A 21,380-nucleotide genomic window follows, 5' to 3' on the forward strand; every position below is an offset into this window, starting at 1 on the left:
AATCTATCAACCAAATGTTGGTAAACAAATTAAGTTTCTATACATAGTTAATTACCTATCTTGATTTTTGAACAATAATAGTCGACTATAAATCACCATAGTGTATTGCCAGCATAGATTTAAAATTAGAAGCCACATACTATCACAGCCTTTCGATATAATTTTGAAATGTTATCTTTGCTTTTTGATGTAATAGAAGCGTCCTAGATCCTTAGGTGAAAGGGCGTCTAAAAGCTAGACCGCGATATCACCGAAATGCGTCGGGTCATTAGTCTTTCTTTGTGCCTCGAAACCGAACAGCTCGAGGCTTCCAGTAAAATATGATAAACGACGTGGCATAGATTCGCGTTGAATTTCAATTGTTTAAAATAGTTTATTGTTTCAAAAAAATGCTTCGTTTTTATGCTCTTTGAATCACATTTGACACGCCGGAGCTTAACACGGAATGATTTATTTCTCTGTCGTGTCGAGTGATAACCAAACAATACACTAATAAGGTTAGCGTTTCTTTCTTTGTAAATGAAAGAGCTTTATCTTGGGGTGTTCCGTATTTATTCAATTGAAGACAGTTACAATTAGTAATTCACTTTACACTCGCAGTTTTTATAACAATGATTATTCGACATCGACTATATCCGCACTAGGATACTAGAATAACAAATAATATTGCCTTCATAAAATGATGTTATGGTAAAAAAAAAATGTTTCCTATACCTATTTTTACAATACTAATTTTTACAAATTTATACATAATTATTGCCATGTACATAAATGTAACTATTTATAAAATTAATACTATCGACTGAGGGAATTTCAATTTAAATACTATTTGAGTTTTGTACTGTTCTATTTCTTCTTCTGTCTTCACCTTTCGGCAGCTTTAGGTACTGTGCATAATATGGTAATTTTTTCTAGTATTATTTTAAAGATATTAGCATATTTTCACGTCTTTCAATGAAATGATTCTAGCTATAACTAATCATTTATTGGCCATATTATGTATGTAGTAAATATATGAATATCTTGTACTAGTTTAGAGATGCACCGAATCTATTGACCACATGGTATAGGTATATTAGGCAGGTTAGGTATTATAGATTTATAAAATCCTATTTATATAATTATCGGTTTCTGTTGGTATTATATCTGGGGATTAGCTTACATGTTGTAATGATGATATTAAGATTTAGTTGTATTTTATATTTCTATACTAATTAGATTACTTTCAAGAATTTGTAAATATTAGCGTATCAAAATTCTGAGAAGGTCATACAGTATTTCAGCTAGCGACCGTTTTAGGCAAAAATGGATATCGGGGGAGGGACAATAATGAGATAATATAGTTACTTGCCGCTTACCTAAGGATGGCAAACTCGTAAGTACCTCGGCTTCTGTCTTTTTAACAGGGCGGCATCCGTGTCGACGAAATTTTTAATTTACATTCATAATAATTATTATATCACTTCTTAATTATTATTTTATTCTTATTTTATTCAATTATTTTATCATCTTAAATAAATAAATCACGCTGTAATTGTTATTTTTAAATAAATACCTCTCCGAATCAACTTGTTGATTGTTTGATTCGTAGCCCCCAATATTATTAGTACCTACATACCCTAGATCCAAGTATGCATATAAAAGTACACCAATACTAATTACATATTATATAATTTAATATTTGGGGTTTAAGGATTGTAAATGAAAGACTGGTTGGAGGTTGCTCGAGTGAATTGAAGAGAGCGTTTATGTACTGAATAAAGAAGTACAATGACAGGTGCGACAGTAAAACAGGACAAGGTAATACGCGATGAGATATGCTCAGCCCGAGGTGTTATAATAGTGAGTACTTATTCCATCAACTGCAGTTCGCTATTTATTGAAATGAATATTTAAAAAATTGCGGTAAGCTATTATTGATGTATGTCACAATTGACGAGTGTGCTGACTGTTGCGTTGGTGCAACCTCACACCATTCGCTGACAAGGCTTGGGATTGTTGAACCTCATAGACGTACGTCACACTTGCAGAATGTCCTGACCATAGATGAAGTGATATGCGATAATTGGGTAATTCGCATCACTGCAATCTCGCCACATTTTCTGACACGCCCTAGGGCTATTGACGTCCACAAATACATACGTAAAAGAGCAATGAATCAATAAAATTAACGTACAAAATGTATGCTTTAATTTTTACTATCTTGTGTTTTTACCTCACAAAAATTAAGTCATACAATATATTTTGTTATAATATAATATCTTTCTCGGTACTGCTCTCACTTCACCGGATATTGAAAAATATCTTCCAATATGTTCACTGAATTTCGAATCCATATAATATTGACATCATGAAAATTTATACGATCCTCGAAATAGAAAACATATGAATAATTTCGGTAAAATAAATACGGTGACATTTTCATAAGCATGTTTCAGAATAATTTGATGTCGGTTGACTTCTTTGGAAGATCGGAAATAATAAATAATAAATCATCACGGAGGTTTATATATTATTATGTATGTGTATATCATATATATACATTTTACACCGAAGAGTATAGAGCTCAGATGCCGTGAAAAGATCGAAAATGAAAAATTTGGTTTATCTATGCGACCTAATCTTGACGACTTGTCGGCAATTAGAAGCATTAATTTCAAAGCAGACATATATAAATATATAAGCACGTTCCATTATCAAACCCTATAATATAATTAACTATTTCTTTTATTCAACGAATAATTCACAAGATTTAAGAATATATCATTCTGATTATTGAACATTTATAATTTAGAAAAACACTTTCTGAGAGAATATATTATAACCAATAGAAAAAATCTTTTTTGAAAAAAGTAAGCCAACCCGACGGGGAATCGAACTCCGTATATCACAGGTTTACGCCCTGCTCCGTGCATTACCACTATGCTACGAGGTGACATACTAATTGCGACAAATTTTAACTATTGGTCAATTCTCAAAAGTCAAGTCAAAGGTCAAGTCGAAAAAGATTTTTTCTATTGGTTATAATATATTCTCTCAGAAAGTGTTTTTCTAAATTATATATGTTCTATAATATAAATTGATATTATATTTTTAGCATTATTGAATTGGATAGAATGGCTCCTGTGCATCTATTCTATACACACGGCTGCTGTTGGCGCTATCGGCGGCTATCGTGGGTAGTTTTTCATACTTTTTGTATTGAAGCGGTTAATCGTTACAATAAGTTAATCGTCTGAACTGTCAAAAAGTGCTATCTTTTAACAGCACCTTTCTTGGCTGTAGTGGATACATTGGCGGCATCTCACCTGAATAAATCAGTTAAATCGTCAGGTTCAGCAGCTCTTTTGTCGGATTCTAACAAAATCAAAAAATATGACTGTCTGTCTCCTGGTTTCGAGACATTTGGACCCTCTGGACCGTCTACTTTGAAGACGGTAGCTGAGATCGGTCGTCGCTTGACTGATGATATAGGTGAGTGCTGTTCATCTGAGTACCTGATATAGTGAATAAGCATAGAAATCCAAAGTGGTAATGCAGTCGCTGTTTTAGGTAGGTACTCTTGCGGCATACAGATGATTGAAGGAGGTATTTTATAATTATTATTTTATATCTAGTATATCAATAGTTTTATAATTATTAATTATTATGTACTTATATCGTTTAATTTCACACTTAATTCCTTTTGGCTGTTCACGAAAAAATAAAAAGTTCATGAAGAAAACACCGAATCGTTTTTTTTTCATTATTCATGATTTTGTTCGTATTTCTGTTATGTTTTATTTGTTCATTATAATCATTTTAATTTAGCGGTTACTATGGTATTTAATTAGTGGTAGGTACGTTAATTCTTATTGGCTTTCTGTAGGGTTATCACTTACACCCAAATTGGAAAATCGTAACTCTCTGTGAAGAACACCCGTTTGCCAGTCTGCAGATATTTTTTTTGTAAACCTAACCTCATATTTAAGTCAAAATCACCAAAATGTTACTTACGCCCTTTTGGCTTAGAAATTTAGATATTGTGTTATATTATTGCCATATCGCCTACATTATAATTATAACGTATATGTTAGTATATAAAACGGTATAGTATAAATTATTCATAGTAATATATTTAGTTGTACCAGCTGCATAGTCCATAAATTTTCCCATGGGTTTACTAATTGTATGCACTATTGAATGGGGTAGTTTCAAAACTTCACTTTAAATAGTAATGCACTCTCGTGTATCGTGTTTAGCCGATGCTGATAGTCTGCAAACTAAATATTTTTGAGAAAGGAATTGTTTTGCAGTATAGTTTGCAACTAGAAGACTGATTTGATTGGTTGCAGTAACTGTTGAATTAGAGTATTAGACAGGGGTTCGTAAGTCGAAAATCATGATGTCCCTGAAAAAAAATCGTTACGGCCAAACATTCATCTCATAAACAAACTCTTAAAATACTTCAGTTGTGGCATAGTCTAAAAAGATCGTGGCTAGGCAATGCGCGGATTGTGCACGCGTGCCGAACGAAATATAATTTGTCATAAAAATCCAACATGCGTCCATTTAACGCTATGTTTATTGCTATATTACTAATAATAATAGTATATTAATTGAGATGTTTTCTTTTTTAAGTACATACGTAAAGTTTTTTAGTCATCTTTACACGATTTAAAAATATTTTCATCCGACGCCATGACAAAACAAATCGACGTGCGTACACCTCGACTGTCGATCTCCGATTGGCGACTAGTGAGAAATTTCGTTGCACCTACTGTTGAAAATTATTTGCCGTTTCACTGAAGTCCCGACCATGTCCGATCCTAATAGGATCATATGGGCCTCCACAGAGTAGAGGTTTGTATTAACAGATTTTGTTTTTTACGAAAAATGGATGTCAGCCACTTGCTCAACCTATTATGTCCATACCCTGACAGACACAAATTGAAAAACAATATATGTGGACTTGCCAGACCCAGGATTCGAATCTGGGACCCACGGCGTTATAGTCCAGAGCTTAAGCCGCGCGCCCACCGTGGGTGTACTGGTACTGGTGTATGAAGTACGCTCTTAATATATTATATTATTAATTACATTATTTCTTCTAGCCACACTTACACTTACACACACTAAAAATCCAGAATTTGAAATAACACTTTAGATGTTTCGTCATAGATAGCAAGTATTTCAATCGGTAGCTTGTCCGGTTGCGCCTGCGATGACTGACTGGTAACATGTTGGCTTATACAGTAATGGGTCTCGAGTTTGAATCCCGGGTCTCAAAAATTCACATTTCTTCAGTATTTACAGTGTTTGGACTCATATGTTGTGCATATGACTAATTTTCGTAAAACAAAAATGTGTTTAGAAACATCTTCACGAGGCGTTCAAGATCCACATCAAATTGTAGAACCAATTAAAAAAAGCTTCACTAGTAAAGCTTTTCAAACCATATTCTGGTGGATTTGAGTTAAAATTCTACTCATGATTGGATCTAGGTGCTCTGCGTAGCTATTTGACCACTTTACCAACTCGTCCTTCAACTAAGCCTACATGATTGATAACGGTTAGATGTGGATACGCATACTACTACTCATACCTCACCTTACAACTCCACCGCTTCTATATGATCACTTTAACTCTGCCAGTCCAGTTCTATTACCTAGTATAATATATAGCCCATCTAAGTATGTACGAAAAAATTATCTAAATACAAGTAATTATTACGTACATTTTTTTAAATAACTTAGCCCTTTTTTGTGCAATGTGGTAATTAGGTGCATTATACTGACATAATATAATTTAAGAACTTGTATCATGTATAACAACAGAAAAATATTATATATTTTATTATTATAGGGGCTATTATGTTGGTACCAACCTAATATGTCATCATGATTTTTTTTACTGCCGCCAAAGATAATGTCTTGCGCATGTAATAGTAGTTTTTCCACAATTTTCCCAATAACTCTTTATATACTTTGCAAAATGCTAAAAGCTCTTCCATAATATTCACGCATAAATTAAATAATAATTATTTTTCAGTGCTTAATGCGAATGACGGCAACGCTTTTTTCATTCGTCTTGTTCGTCTATCATCAATCTTCAAAATAATGCTTTTATAATTGGAACTACGCTGAAACCATGTGCGTAGTTCAGGCTTCACTTTTCGGAAAATGTAAAATTATAATATATATAAGGTAATATAGTATAGATTTACTGCGCCTGACATAAAGCAGTAAATCAAGCACATACGAGTATATATCTACTTTAAAATATAGCTTTGGTGTGCAATATATTTTGCTTTGTGCAAAGTTCATGCGGATTTGTAGAACGACCTCTTAAAGCTACTGCTAGCTGGTCAAGTTAGTTTTATAGCAGTACGCTCTATTTTTATTTTGTAAAATGGGGATTTGTTTGGTGAACTTATATATATATTATAGTAAGCCGCATCTGAAGAATATTACTACCCTAGTAAACGATCCTGCTCATAGATATCTGGATCTCCGACATAATAATTTCATTATTTCATTAACAAATGATTTTTTATAAACAAAATGCATCGCAATACGCAAATGCAGTACAATTTAAGCTGTATTTAGTTCAAAAAAAGTACTCTGCCTTTATTACAAGAAGGGTGATTTGCGTTCATGTCTTTGACCAATTATTCTGTTAATCCATATTCATCGTGGTAAACAGATGAATGTGGTTGTAAAATGTATTCCACATATATCCTAATAAGGTTTCGTATGCCAAATTACCGTTCATGTCTTTACATCATTTTTATTCCATTCTGTTTGACATAATATCTGCTTAAATATAATATACTATTTTTTTAATTCAACGAATAAATTACAGTTTTTAGAATGTAACATTGCTTATTGAACATATATAAATTGAAAATACTTCAGAGAAAAAAATGTTTTTAAGTTTATTTCTCTGGGGTGTTTTAATAAAATCTGCAACATTTATCATGTTACGTTTTTCTGTCACGTCCAATCATAGACGTATAATACTGAAACTTGAAATTCTGTACACATGTGCTAATGGATTGACAATATATTTCATTAAAAATTGAGGACAGTTGTCTTTTCATAATTTTAATAATATTATCATTAAGTCATAAATTAAATTTCGCCTCAAAACCTTGATCTATGACGACTGGCTTCTATCATATTTATCCATTCGGCACAGATAATTCTCCCTGAAACATAAAACATACCTAGATAATAATGAAAACATACTAAAATAATTACAAGATAAAGAACTTTTTATATACCTACCACGTTTTTAAATTTTCTGTTGAATCATATGAACTTAAAAATTCTATGTATTACTAAAAACTTTTTATTGTACTTGATAGAAATACTGAATAAAATGTAGAATACAGAAATGTCATTTTGACCAATAATAGTGAGTAATAAATATTACTTTTAACGATTTCTTTCCGAAACATACAAAACAGAATTAACTGAAAATTAATTCAATTCTGCTTAAAGATGGCAATTTTTAATTAAAAGAATACATTGTCGTCGTGTTCAGATATATTCTAAAATGTCTAGCTACTCGGGAAGTTAGTTAAAAATCTTCAATCGTCCAATACAAATCTTGGACAGACAAGAAAAAATGTGTACTATAAATACGCACAAGAAAAAATCTGTACCGGACAAATAAGAATACGAGCTAATAAAAACGTGGTAATTAGATTTTATTTAAACAAACGGGATGTCAAGTTATACACATTTATATTTTTTTATAAAATCGATTTTTTTAATAAATATAAAAAAAACAATAAAACTATGAATTAGTCAAAAATCTTTTCTGTACATTAGAGAAAACTTCATACACTAAATTTTTAAAAACAAACATGGCCATATAAATTATGCAATAATAAGTTAGGACCATTTAACTTATTAACATTTTATAACATTTCTTTTTAATTGTAAGTTTATCTTTGACTTTAAATAAAAAATATTTTTTGTTTTAACGGTGACAGATACTTATTTATTATCAAAAAAATGTCAAGATTCGTATTTTTCCGCGACGTGACTCTGGTAGGTGAAGTATTCGCCTTATGTAGATTATAAAAAGAGGTTGGACGGTGCCATTAATCTCTTTAGGTTATAATATTGTTTGCTTGTGTACTTATGTATGTATTTTTAAAAGAAACTTTATCTACGAATAAAAATATTTCAACAATGTTAACGAAAGCCTACTTCTATGGTCAAAATATAAATAATGTGTAAACTCTTTCAATTGAGTAGATAACAATCATTACCCATTCATTACCTATTTCCCTTATCAATTCAGCCAGTTGCTACTCTATATTATGTCCATTCTCGATGTCAATACCAACCTTTTTGTTACCCTTGATGTATATTCTAAAATCTCGGGGAAACCCTACCCTGACACTTGTTATGTTACAGATACGGTGAAATACAAATTAAACTTTTAAAGTACTGACATACCTTCGGAAAAGGCTGCCACTTACTATTTTTGTTTCAAATTTTATGTAAATTCGTTACATATTACGTTATTATATATTCTGTATATACACATAGAAGTATATGAAAAGAACATCTTTATAATTGTAAAATACACATCTGCAAACATTGACAGCCTGTCAGAGGTACAGACGAAAAAAAAATATCTCTATGGAATTCACATACAAATGTTGTAGGTATTATTCGTTTATCTTCCTTAATTTTCTGCTAATAGATAGCTTAATATGGCCGGTATTAGCTATTAAAGATCTTTGACAAGAATATTTCATAAAATCTTTTACAGTGTTTATTTTATAAAATATGTCATTCCTAAAAGATTTTTTATAAAAGTTAATACCGTATATCAAATATTAGTATACTGTATATTAAATATGTTGCCAGATAACATTTGGAAAATTCAGTGAATTGACAAAAATTTATAAAAATCGACGATTTACTTGATGATTAGTGGTCTCCAAAGCGTGGTATTATTATAATTTCGCAAGTATGTATCTACAAATGTGACTTTTCATCCGATATATATTCATATTATATTATCTATTGAATTTTCATTAAACATAGCAACACTGTATCACTCTTGTTTTGACAGATCATTACAAAATGAAAGATGGCACCCAAATCGCTTCGGATATTGATATATTCCATTTACGTGAAGAGGAGTATAAGTGGACGTCATTTTATAAATTCTTAAAATAGGGTTATCTTATTTCATTCGGAGTATTTCCATATATCAACCTACCTTATATTTGTTTGTATTTAGTCTATACTTATATTCTTTTCCTAATACTACTGTGATTTCTCTGTTTTTAATACTATTTTTTTCATGTTATGTTGTAAACGCCTTGAATTAGGTACTTACATAAATAATTAAATTTTAATTTTAATTTAACAAAATAACGAACAAACTTATTGTTTGTAAGATACGAAAAATATGAAATAATATTTATAATACTCGCCACCCAATTTACAAAAATAGAATTAAAAGACTTGAAACATTGACGTATAATCCCACATACATTCGTTGTCTATATTTTGAACGTAACTTTTATAACATATTTTACATAGTGTAATATGCCTTATAAATGTGTTTCATGTTTTATAAAAGATTGGTATAAAACATATTCTGATAAAACATATTTGTCAAAGATCTTTAATAATCATAACCATGCACTTAGATATATATTATAACAATAAATTAATACTGTGATAAATTTGTAACATTGCAAACATTGCAAATTTTAAGTGCTTTGAGACTTTGACAGAAATAAAAGAAACAGCACATCGGTTATCATCAATTCCTCAATTTTCATTTACATATCGATATATTTTATTACTTGCTTGCTATAAAAATTTTCTCCTCAAGGAAAACCCTCACTTTTCAATAATAACTATACAACGATGACTAATCAAGCCAAATTTTCAACATACTTAACTGATTAAATAATTACAAGACAAAAATAACTTTTTATATACACCGTTTTTCAATTTTCTGTTGAATTATTATGGTCAATATGCTCAAACTTGTACATGATATGAAGTAAATAAAAAACAAACAAATATAGAATTTATACTGAAATGTCATTTTGACATTTCATTTTGATTTCCATAGTAACGCACGTATATATTAATAATTTAGTTGCTAGGACCACCTCCTTAGCAACTAATAATAGTCTTTTACTTTTTACGGATTTTTCTGAAATAACTTTCGTGACAAAACAGAATTAACTGAAAATGAATTCAATTCTGCTTAAAGATGGCTAAAAGTATTAAAAGAATGCATTGGCATCGTGTTCTGGTATGTTCTAAAAGTTTCAAATGTCTATCTAGTCAGGAAGTTATTTAAAAATCGATTGCAAGATTTGTACTGGACAAACAACCACCGGACAAACAAGAATACGAGCATATGAAAACGTTGTAAAATACTTGTAGGTCACACCTTTTTACAGAAACGAAACACGAAATCCCTTACATATCTAGTTTAAGGAGTTTATGGTTCAACTGAACCCCTGCCTTTACTGCTAATGTTACTTGTTTTCACATTTTAATTTTTATATTTTTAATTATATTTTTTGAAAATGTGTCTAATTAAAAAAAAGTTGTTAGAAATATGCGAAGTATTCGTAAATTTCCAACATCATTTTATACGCTATCGGCATTGCTTTTCCTCTGTAAACTTTTAATATCATGAAATATGTACGTGCTAAGCCATTTCGTCTATCTATAAACATACAACCTTTGCAAATTAAGTCTAAATATTTGGCCTGTATCGCAAGTCCCTACGGCAGGGAAGAAAAACTTTCAAATTTAGTCCGACTCGTAGAAATTGTCGATAACTTCCTAGTTAAAGTCAAAGTATAACTCTATGTGTACCTACCTAATTGGCGCTTAAGTTAGTAATAATATTGTATTACTTTCTACAACAATTATATCCTTATTAACCATCGTCATCATCATCGGCATAACAACCTAAATGGTTAAAACCTTGTTAAATGGTTGGTTGTATTTTATCCTTGAGACATAGCCTGCCCAACTGAGTCGCCCCTACTTTCAAGTATGAAACGCAGGGGGATACAATTCGTGGAAGTACCTTTCTCGCGTACAGTTTCTAAAATCCTCCCTAATAGAACATTTTTATTTCAAAGATATCCTCGTATTGTAAAATAGTTATTTAATACGATCTTGCATTCCGACTACTGGATGAATATGAGCCCGCAATGGCCGAGTAGTAACGTATTAGCTTATAAAGTCATGTATTGTGTCTGAAATCATATATTTATCGTAAAAAAAATGTTTTACGAAACCTTTCCACAAAGCGACCAAGATCCACATTGGATTCTAGATCAAAATAAAAAAAGAGTACCCTGGTGTTTTCATCTGGTTACAGTACCTATTACTATAAAATGAATGATTAAAAAATAAATGTTTGCAATCTAAGGCCACGCGTATTCGACTAGACGTTCGGTCATATTGCAAGAAATCGTAAGTCAAGCGTTCATTATAGGGATATATGGATTTGTTACAGGGAATCTCGCATGTCCAAACCGTCAAATGAACACATCGTTTGCGACTTTCTGCTACTTGCCATACACAACGTATACTGGTTGTCGTATGCACGTAACCCCTCTAAAATGTCAAACATAAGCAGTTGGCCGTATCACAGTTTACAGTGACATGTTGATTATTGAAATCAAATTCATGTCTAAATAAAATACCTAAAAATACGAAACAAAAACTACCGGAACACAAGCGAAAGACAGAAGAAAATAAATAGTAAGTAAATTAGAAATACAATCATATCGTATATATTTATTTAAAATACCGAATGATTCAAAAGTTGGTTAGCAAGTAGTATCAAGTATCTAATAATAATGACAGCATTTATTATCTGGTATTGGATACCAATCAATATAAAATTAACATTCTAATGGAATCTTATAAAATTGGAACATTACTGTCTGCAATACTCTACGAAGAACGCGTATTTTTCACCACGTTTTTCTTAGCACGTATTCTTGTTTGTCCGGTGGTTTTTTATCCAGTACAAATCTTGCAATCGATTTTTAACTAATTTTCCGACTAGCTAGACATTTGAAACTTTTATAATATATCAGAACACGATGCCGATGCATTCTTTTAATACGTTTAGCCATCTTTAAGTAGAATTGAATTCATTTTCAGTCAATTCTGTTTTGTATAAAAAGTTATTTCGGAAGAAATCCGTAAAAAGTAAAATACTATTATTGGTTGCTAAGGGGATGGTCCTAGCAACTAAATTATTAATAAATACGTGCGTTACTATGGAAATCAATATGAAATGTCAAAATGACATTTCAGTATTCTATAATATTTATTCAGTACCTATTTCTATCAAGTATAAAAAAAATATTTATTAATACATAGAATTGTCAAGTTTATATGATTCAACAGAAAATTTAAAAACGTGGTAAGTATATAAAAAGTTCTTTTTATCTTGTAATTATTTATCTTAATGCTATACGGTCATCTCTTTCTGGTACGTCAACTGTAAACTCTGTAATACATACATTTAACATGTATTGTGATTTGATTTAATATTAAATTAAAAGTCCTACCGATCTGTATAAAATTTAAATGTCCACAACTGCATTTTTTAATTAATTATTAGTGGTTTATAAGGCCTGTGCCTTATCTAGGGGTGGATGTAATTAATTACTCGGGGTTGAAGTTTGCTTATAATCTTCTGACACCTGTTATCCCATATCAAAAATTTAAAGCATATGCTCACTTTGCGTTACGTCACTAATCCTCGTATTAGCTAAATGTTTTACAGCGAAGGGCAAAAATGTTAAATGGAAATATTATGCAATTTCAGATCACACGATAGGTACTTAAAAAAATGTTATGACTGACAAATATTTCTAAAACTTTCAATTTAAATAGCAGATAATCCAACAATTAACAAGAAAAAATAATGATCCATATTTGAGAGAGCTTTGAATATAACTATAGATATATTTTGAGAAACCAAGTTTGCGGATGATCTCAAATTTAATCCTCTGGCTGAGTCAAACATATCTGTTTTTACAATATATTGTGTTAGATCCATATCGTTAAATCAATTGCTAACCATTAATTCTAATAGAAAGCAATTTTGGAAATAATCTCCACCTTGTGTATGCATATAATATGCTTCGCCTTGAGTCAAATCATTTTCTATATCTCGTATTGTACAACCATCGACCTGTCATATCATTTATTTTGGCCTACCGACTAAATTAAATATACATAAAAAAACTTAGTATTATCTATTTTAGACTATTTTAGAAAATGCATTCATCCGTTAATATTATCATTGATATATTATACTGTAATTAAAAGTTATATTGCCCTCGTTGTAGCTTGGTACGTGGCGCATATAACGATGAATGCGTGTCAAATTGTGATTTATAAAAAATACTATTCTTCGCTTTTTTTCTATTCAGGACAATATTTTATTTTATTTTTTATTTTATTTAGGAAACAAACAGTTACATTTTGATTACAAAAATTTAAAATATAATAATGAAAAGTTATTGCAATATGGGAAATAATATCAATATTTGCAATAGTGTTTCTTTGTACAATAAATTGATCATAATGATAAAAGATTTTAGATACATCGTCGCTAAATCTCCGTTAAAAAGGTTTTTAAAAATGTCGGTTTAGAATCTTATTGACAGGTTTATTTACGGAAAAATACGATTCTCAAAGTAAAGGACAAAACTGTGTTTTTAGAGCTGATGCCACATTACCAGCTGCCCTGGTTAAGACACACCTGTTTTATATCACCGGTATAAGGCCATATAGCAACAAAAATATATAACGGTAATGGTTGGGTGTAGTAAGAAGCCAGTCTGAAACTACTGGTTTTTATTGGTTTATATTTTTTTCTCTAAATGTCCATAATACACACACATAATATATAAACAAGAAAAACAATTACAAAACCAAAACCTTCCTTTTTCGTTTTCAACCTACTACGATGATTATGCATTAGTCCGATTTGAAAAATACCCTTAGACACGTTGATTTTTTTTTCGTTATTAAATTGTCCAATGAGATGAAACCGTATTTATATAGGTAATATATTTTTATTTACCGTTGGCCATGCAGGCACCAATTTTATTATAGTATTTAAATACATCATAGAAACGCTCAGGCTTGAAAAAATCACTTAGATTCATTGTAACCTCGCTGGGAATCTAACCCGGAATATCTGGTATGAAAAGCCAGTATCTTGCACATGACTACGAAATATTCAATTACATAAATATATGAATTATTATTCACTATCAGATTGTTATTTTAAATGTATATTTTTAAAGTATTCAATTTCTCTTCTGTAATCAAGGCGTTGCTTTAGGCACTCGACGGGTGCCGATTGGATCCTATGTAATTGAAGCTCGCACATTAAAAGAACCGACAATAAAAATACTGGAGGTTTTCGAGATGTATTTGTATCAGTATACCCAGGGCTCGAAATAGACCGGAACGCACCGGAGCGCCGTTCCTGCTCGTGAAAATCTAAAAGATACCGTTCCGGCTCGTGGCTTCTTTGAAAATTGCGTTCCGTTTCATGTTATTGAGATAATATTGCATGTAGGTATGTAGTTTTTAAAGTTGTAAGAATTGATTCGTGGGAAAAAAATTTGCCTGCGGGGCTGACGAAATGTGTATATTATTTATTAATGATTAGTCCTACAAGATCTATAATATAATATAGGCTGTTTGGACTTCAGATGTGTTTAGAAAAAGGGCTAAAGGGGCTACAGGTCCAGGACCCAATTCTAAGAAAATTTACGAAAAATAAGTGATTTTGCAAAAATAAGTAGGTACCCATTTAAAAAAAACTACATTTTAATGTTGTATTGGGGGGGTGATGTGTATTAGCGCAGAGCCCCTTCAAGTATAAATGATTATTAGGCATATCGCCCTTATCCGAAAAATATTTAACATAATTTGATATTTTTGAATGATTATTCAGCGCTCCGGTTCGTAAGATTTTCTATTTCGAGCACTGAGTATACCATGAAGATATCCTGAAGTTATCACATTACCAATGAGGAAGTATTAAGACGATCCAATAAGCTAATCGAGCTCACAGCTTTATATCAAGCATAGAAAGACTGAATACGTTCCGGATATTTTCCGTAATGAGATGTATAATTTACTTCAACTCATAATACAGGCTAAGGTAGAGGGTACCACAAGCGTGGGTAGAAGGAGATGTTGTTGGCTACGCAACCTCCATACGTATTTTAATCTCCAAAGCGTTAGGGATCACATACAACTGTCCCAGGATAGTTTTCAATCACAAAGGCCTACAGTACAACTACAACGGACGCGCTCTTTGTCTTGACTGGGCTTCTCCCCCTCGATCTGCATACACATGTACGCGGCGCATCCACGATGACCTCAAAGGCGAGGAGGCGTACGTCGGTGACTTTCATCTAACGCCGCCTCCCCCGCCTTTATGGTAAAGAAAACTATATATGAGGAAGCGTATTCGTCTAATGACATCTAAATGCAGCGTTGAAAACCTGGCAGAAAAAATTGGACACCTTCACTAAAGGCAGGCATATATTTTTTCCCAATAATGGGGAATGGAATGAACACCAGTCATTTCTTGACTGGACATGGTGGTTTCGCTGACAGGTTCTTTGAGCTTGTACCTGTCATCCGACCAACATATTGTCTTTGTTGCGGATAACCACAGGATACAAACCACATCCTAAAATGTGTACGGAAAGGGAAGAGTTGGGCCAGTCCGACTTGGTCTCTACAAAGGCCAATTTTGTTGCATTTAAAAAATACCACGTCTTATTGCGGACGTTCAGATCTCTTCACATAGAGTTTTTTGTTCTTTACACTATACATTTATTAATTTCTATTTGTTAACCGTGCCCCTCTCTACGATGGACACTTGTATTAGAAAGTCTCTGTAAACTCAGTCAAAACACATTTGAGTGCGTGACAACCTCAGTCTGGAGTATCTGTTCCTGATACATTCCCGGTGATACGCTCGATTAAGAGTGTGGTGCGGGGCGAGTTGATTTGGAGGTATCTATGTTTGTATTGGCCTAGAATAGGGAAGTTTACCTACTGCAAGCTGGTCGTCAACCCTTCGATAGAAGACGGCACCAAAATAAGAAAAAGTATTAAATTTATGAAAGGATGGGGAAAACATCACAAAACGATTTTTTAAAAGAAAAATATTGTTATATTATATGAGTTGGTAATTTTACGTATATTTAAAGTGGCTGACAATTAAAATGTTATACTTTTTACATAATAGCATCTGATATTACACACTCAGTGTTTCATTTTAAATAGGTATATATGCGTGTGGGTGTGTATACATAATAAATATATGTATACCTATATATATAATATGTAGTCATAAATCCCTAGAGAGAACTGGGATTAAAACATATTGTATAAAGAAACCTGTGAGTAAAAGAAAATACCTTATGTCTAATATTTCTTGTGTGTGTAGCTTAGAAAAACTTAACTTTTTTCTTTGAAATGTGGGTGATATAGTAGGTATCTAACTCAAAACATAATAATTCAACCTTTTAGAGGATTTATTATCTATATGTATCTCAGAGTTTTATAAAAAAAACTGTGGATTTTGGAAGAATTATCAACCAGAATAGTATTATTAATATTATTATGTATCATTTTATTTACAATACAAAAATAATTTCATACCAAAGAGTATAACTTAGTTAACATTGTATAATTTAGGTAGGTACTAGGTATTCTCGGTGGAAATCTACACTAATTAAATATACTGTTAATTCGATTACTGTTTACGCAGTCCTTTGACCGTTTTATTTATCTCAGCTACCCCTAGAATACAATATCACCTTTGAGTTAATTTTAGTGCTATAATATTTGAATGGACTATTTTCTTCCCTTAAGCCAGCTTCACATGTCCGTGTATACTTGAGCTCATATAGGTACATCGAAAATGTTACGTACTGCTCATCAAAACATGAGCGTGTGTCGCCAACTTTACGATGTTGTGTTAGTGTGTATTATGTGTTATCCTATCGAAGGTTCGTAACCAAATTTCAGTACGTTTGTAATATTATTCTTTGATTAAGCCATATCTCGAAAGCTTCAAGCCTTGGTGCTGTATTTTAATGCCCAGGATTATTACAGGTATGATACATTAATACAAGCTATTTATAATACTGTAACGAAAACGTCAACCAAAACATTCAAGGACCAATTCAAATTCTCAGGATTGCGATAAATGTTACAAAACAAGTACCAAATTTACCAAACTAACCTAAAGTAACTCAACCAAAATTGTTAATATATTATCACTATTTTTACTCAAAAAACTTTTACACTTTGAAGCTATCTTTATATATATATATTTAACGGAAATCAGTTTACTCAAACTTTTAGTGTTGCAATACTGGTTTAACAATAGCGGTGATAGAATATACCCTTGCCTGACTACTTTTAAAGGTATGCACGTATCTAGAAATCGAATGATTTATAATCCAGTCACTCTATTTGTTCTGGGGTGACCTTAGTGAGACACTAAATACCCATTTCTTCTTTAATATTGTAAAATGTATGAACCCGTTTTTTGTAAAAATTGTTTCATTATGACAACACTGTTGATTTGTATATGACACTCCATACAAATTGTGGATGCATTTTTTACTATCGCTTCATGTCGTTGATATACAAAGTATAAGATATTTATTTAATGTATCATCATTAATTATATTCTCTCTTCTATTCCAGGTGTTCCAAGGCCAAATGATCTAATCATTTTGCCATAGTGCCACCGTTATGAATACTATGACCATGATAGTGGAAGGCAGCTGAGTGTGGCCACAAATCGTGCCATGGGAACGAGTACAGCCGGCCCGTTGGCCACGGTGACCGGCCTCAATGGCCACTCGCACACTCTAGCCCCTGAAAGGGCCATGCACAATAACAAGAGACCAACAGTCATTATATACCAGAAAAGTAAGTTAATAATTAATATAGACTAGCTTATAGTTTAACAATTTCAGCTGGTTGTTCGTGCACTACATGAAATTATAGACCCCCATTCCTTCCCCAATCCTCGTGATTCTGCATTGGTATCACCTACTAATTCAACATCCCCAAAAGTTGTTTGATATCACCCACCCATCTCGCTGGCTGACAGCCCAGGGTACATTGTATTATTTAGAAAAGGCTTTTTCGCTCTAGAATCTGTACCGCTTCTGAAGAATAAAAATGTCCTCACAGATTATGCACTCGGTCTATTTCATTCTTTCGTTAACAGATAATTACAGATTAATGTGGTTGAACATTGCTCTATATTTGCATTGCAAGAAGGGTGTATGTCGCAAAGTCTTTGAATTATTTTGCTAACGTATTTATTTATATATTAAGAAGTTGTACCTAAGGCAGTGCCCATTAATAAATCTGTCTCCAACACACATTTAGTCTACATGTGGCAAAAAGATTGATATACGAGGGTGGGTCAATAATTCCTTAGAAAAAAGCATTAAAACAGTTTTTATTTTTGTATTTTTTTTTCATTTCTCAACATAATCTCCTTGGAGCTCAATACACTTGGTTAGACGTTTCTCAATTTTTTTTAAACCGTCAGAAAAATAAGTTTTCGGAAGGTCCTCAAAATAAGCATTTGTCCGATCGATGACTTCTTCATTTGAAAAAAAACGTTGTCCACTTAGCCATTTTTTTAAGTTTGGGAAAAGGAAAAAGTCACTGGGGGCTAAATCTGGCGAATACGGTAGGTGGTCGACCAATTCGAACTTCAATTCTTCAATTTTAGCCATTGATCGTAAACATGTGTGAACACGGGCATTGTCCTGATGAAAGAGGATTTTTTTCCTGTTTAAATGAGGCCGTTTTTCTTCAATTTTGTTTTTTAGCTGGTCCAATAAAGATGCATAATAATCCCTTGTTATTGTTTTTCCTTTTTCCAAATAGTCAACGAAATTAATTCCACGTGCATCCCAAAATACAGTAGCCATAACCTTACCAGCTGATTTTACGGTTTTCGCCTTCTTTGGACATGGTTCGCCTTTCGCAATCCACTGCTTTGACTGTTCTTTCGTCTCGGGAGTATAGTGGTGTATCCATGTTTCATCTACAGTCACAAAGCGATGAAAAAATTCATCCGGATTGCGTTGCATGAGCGACAACAGGGCTTTAGAGGCCACCACCCTATTGCGTTTATTGTCGACTGTGAGCAAACGCGGCACCCATCTTGCAGAAATTTTTTTCATGCCCAATTTGTCATGTAAAATAGAAATGACGCTACCTTTTGAGATCCCTGTAACCTCAATTATCTCACTCAACTTTAATCTTCGGTCACTTAACACCATATCGTGGATTTTATTGATCATTTCTGGTGTAGTCACCTCTACAGGACGTCCTGAGCGTGGTTCATCCTTTGTTGATGTACGACCACGTTTAAATTCATTTAACCAGTTATAAATAGTTGCAAGTGAAGGAGCAGATATGCCGTGAACTAAATCCAACTCATTTTTTATTTCCTTTGCTGTTAACCCTTTTATATTAAAATGTTTAATAACAGCTCTAAGCTCAATTTTCTCCATTTTCCATTTTTCCATTTTCCACAAGCAAATTTTTTTTTTAAATGTACGAGAAACACACAACAACCCGACCAATCTGATTGAAACTTCGCAGCATACTGAATCGGTAGTGCCGCTGCATGAAAACAAACCGCTTACAGTACTAGTCGCGCCACCTGTCGGCTTTTCTAAGGACTTATTGACCCACCCTCGTACTTCGAAGGAGAAATTTTAGAGAAATTACAACACTCCATAAAATTCGTAACATGGTAAGTATAAAAATAATAAAAATATAAAATAATATTTATATTGGAAGAATTAAATGCTTTGTTTATTCAAAAATGGCGGGTTAATTTCGACCTCTTGCTTTGTTTACATATTACGTTTTACGTTTTCGTTTGTTTACTTAATTTATTATCTCTCTCGTTTGCGAATAGGGTCGTTTACGATGGTACTTATATACTAATATATATTGTCTTACGACAATACATGTCAACAACTATGTACGCGTCAAACCAATACGAATTTAGTCAAAAGCCATTCACTATTGTAAACGAATAGTTTCGTCATACATTTTTTATAAACTACCCTAGCTAAAAATAGTTGAATTACTCTTACTGACGCACTATTAAAACGCAAACAATGTAGTCTAATACGTAAGACACTGGTTTTTTATACGGGGGTTCAGATTCGATTCTTGGTGAGATCGTAATATGTATATATTTGTAATTTTCTCAAGCCTGGGTTTTTCACTACTACTACAACTTTGTAATAATTAAGCTACGTGGCTCATGATAGTGTTAGATGATGAAACAGATTGAATTATAAACAATCTAACTCCATAAATTACTAATTTTTCCCAAAATTCTCCTTCGCAATTTACATTATTTGCCCATATTGCCTCCAGCTGCACAGATGTTTTGGTTGAAAATATGTTGTTCGAAATTATATTCAAAAATATTCATTTTACACGAATTAGGAACGCATCTGTTAAACAGTTTTCTGTTTTTTTTATCTTTTAAGAACGCACAGGCGAATGGCGCGAAATAAACAAATCGCGCGCGAACGAGGCTCCAAAAGGAAGAAGAGGAAATTGGTTCGTGTCATCACCAGCATGGCGTGGTATCGCTTATGACTGTTCCAAGAGAAGTGTCTTGAACAAAGGCCTGATTAATTATATTATTACCGTCGAAATGAGAAATCGTCGAGAGATCATTTTCCGCGCCTACGAATCGTTCGAGTTTTTTTTTCGCCAACTTCTGGCATCCTCGGTACATAGTTCAATGAATGTCAAACAAGGAGGCAGTTCTGTTCGGAGTTCAGCGGGAATTTTGAATAAATCTACTAACAACATCAATCGTCACTTATGAATCCTATCATGTCCTAAAGCACCGCAAGTTTATATTTCTCTAAAATTACTCCCTCTAAATATTTTAATCTTTGCAATAGACTAAATGTGTGATGGAATCCGACTTACTAATAAACACTCCTTAGGTGCATTACCTTAATATTGAAGTGGACATGTTAACTTAAATTATTCAAAGACATAAATGTGACTACGATATGTACTTTTTTACAATGTAGGTAGAATTCTTTTTTCAACTAAACGAAATTAAGTTTTGTACTAATCCATGTGAGTAATTTTATTGTGACTCCGGTTTCCCCTTTCGGCATCTTCAGGCACTATCCTCACTCATCAATGGTAAATGCACACTGATAACGAATAGGTACAGTTAATTCTCGCTTATATTCACAAGCAAAGCGAAATTTTTAAATTAATTGATATTATAAA

General features: G+C 32.4%; 1 protein-coding gene across 1 annotated transcript in view; it reads left to right on the plus strand.

Moving 5' to 3' along the window:
- Positions 1 to 255: 255 nt before the first annotated feature.
- LOC147071842 (uncharacterized) overlaps positions 256 to 21,380 on the plus strand; it is a 47,630-nt gene continuing 26,505 nt past the window's right edge. The window contains exons 1-2 of the mRNA XM_085946414.1: positions 256 to 313; positions 3,268 to 3,474. Of these exons, the coding sequence (XP_085802540.1) occupies positions 256 to 313; positions 3,268 to 3,474 (265 nt within the window). The remainder of the gene's footprint in view (positions 314 to 3,267; positions 3,475 to 21,380) is intronic.

Source organism: Rhyacophila brunnea, unplaced genomic scaffold (genome assembly GCF_057557595.1).
Source record: "Rhyacophila brunnea isolate RB1 unplaced genomic scaffold, BYU_Rbru_1.0 scaffold_2, whole genome shotgun sequence".
Lineage (NCBI taxonomy): Eukaryota > Metazoa > Arthropoda > Insecta > Trichoptera > Rhyacophilidae > Rhyacophila > Rhyacophila brunnea.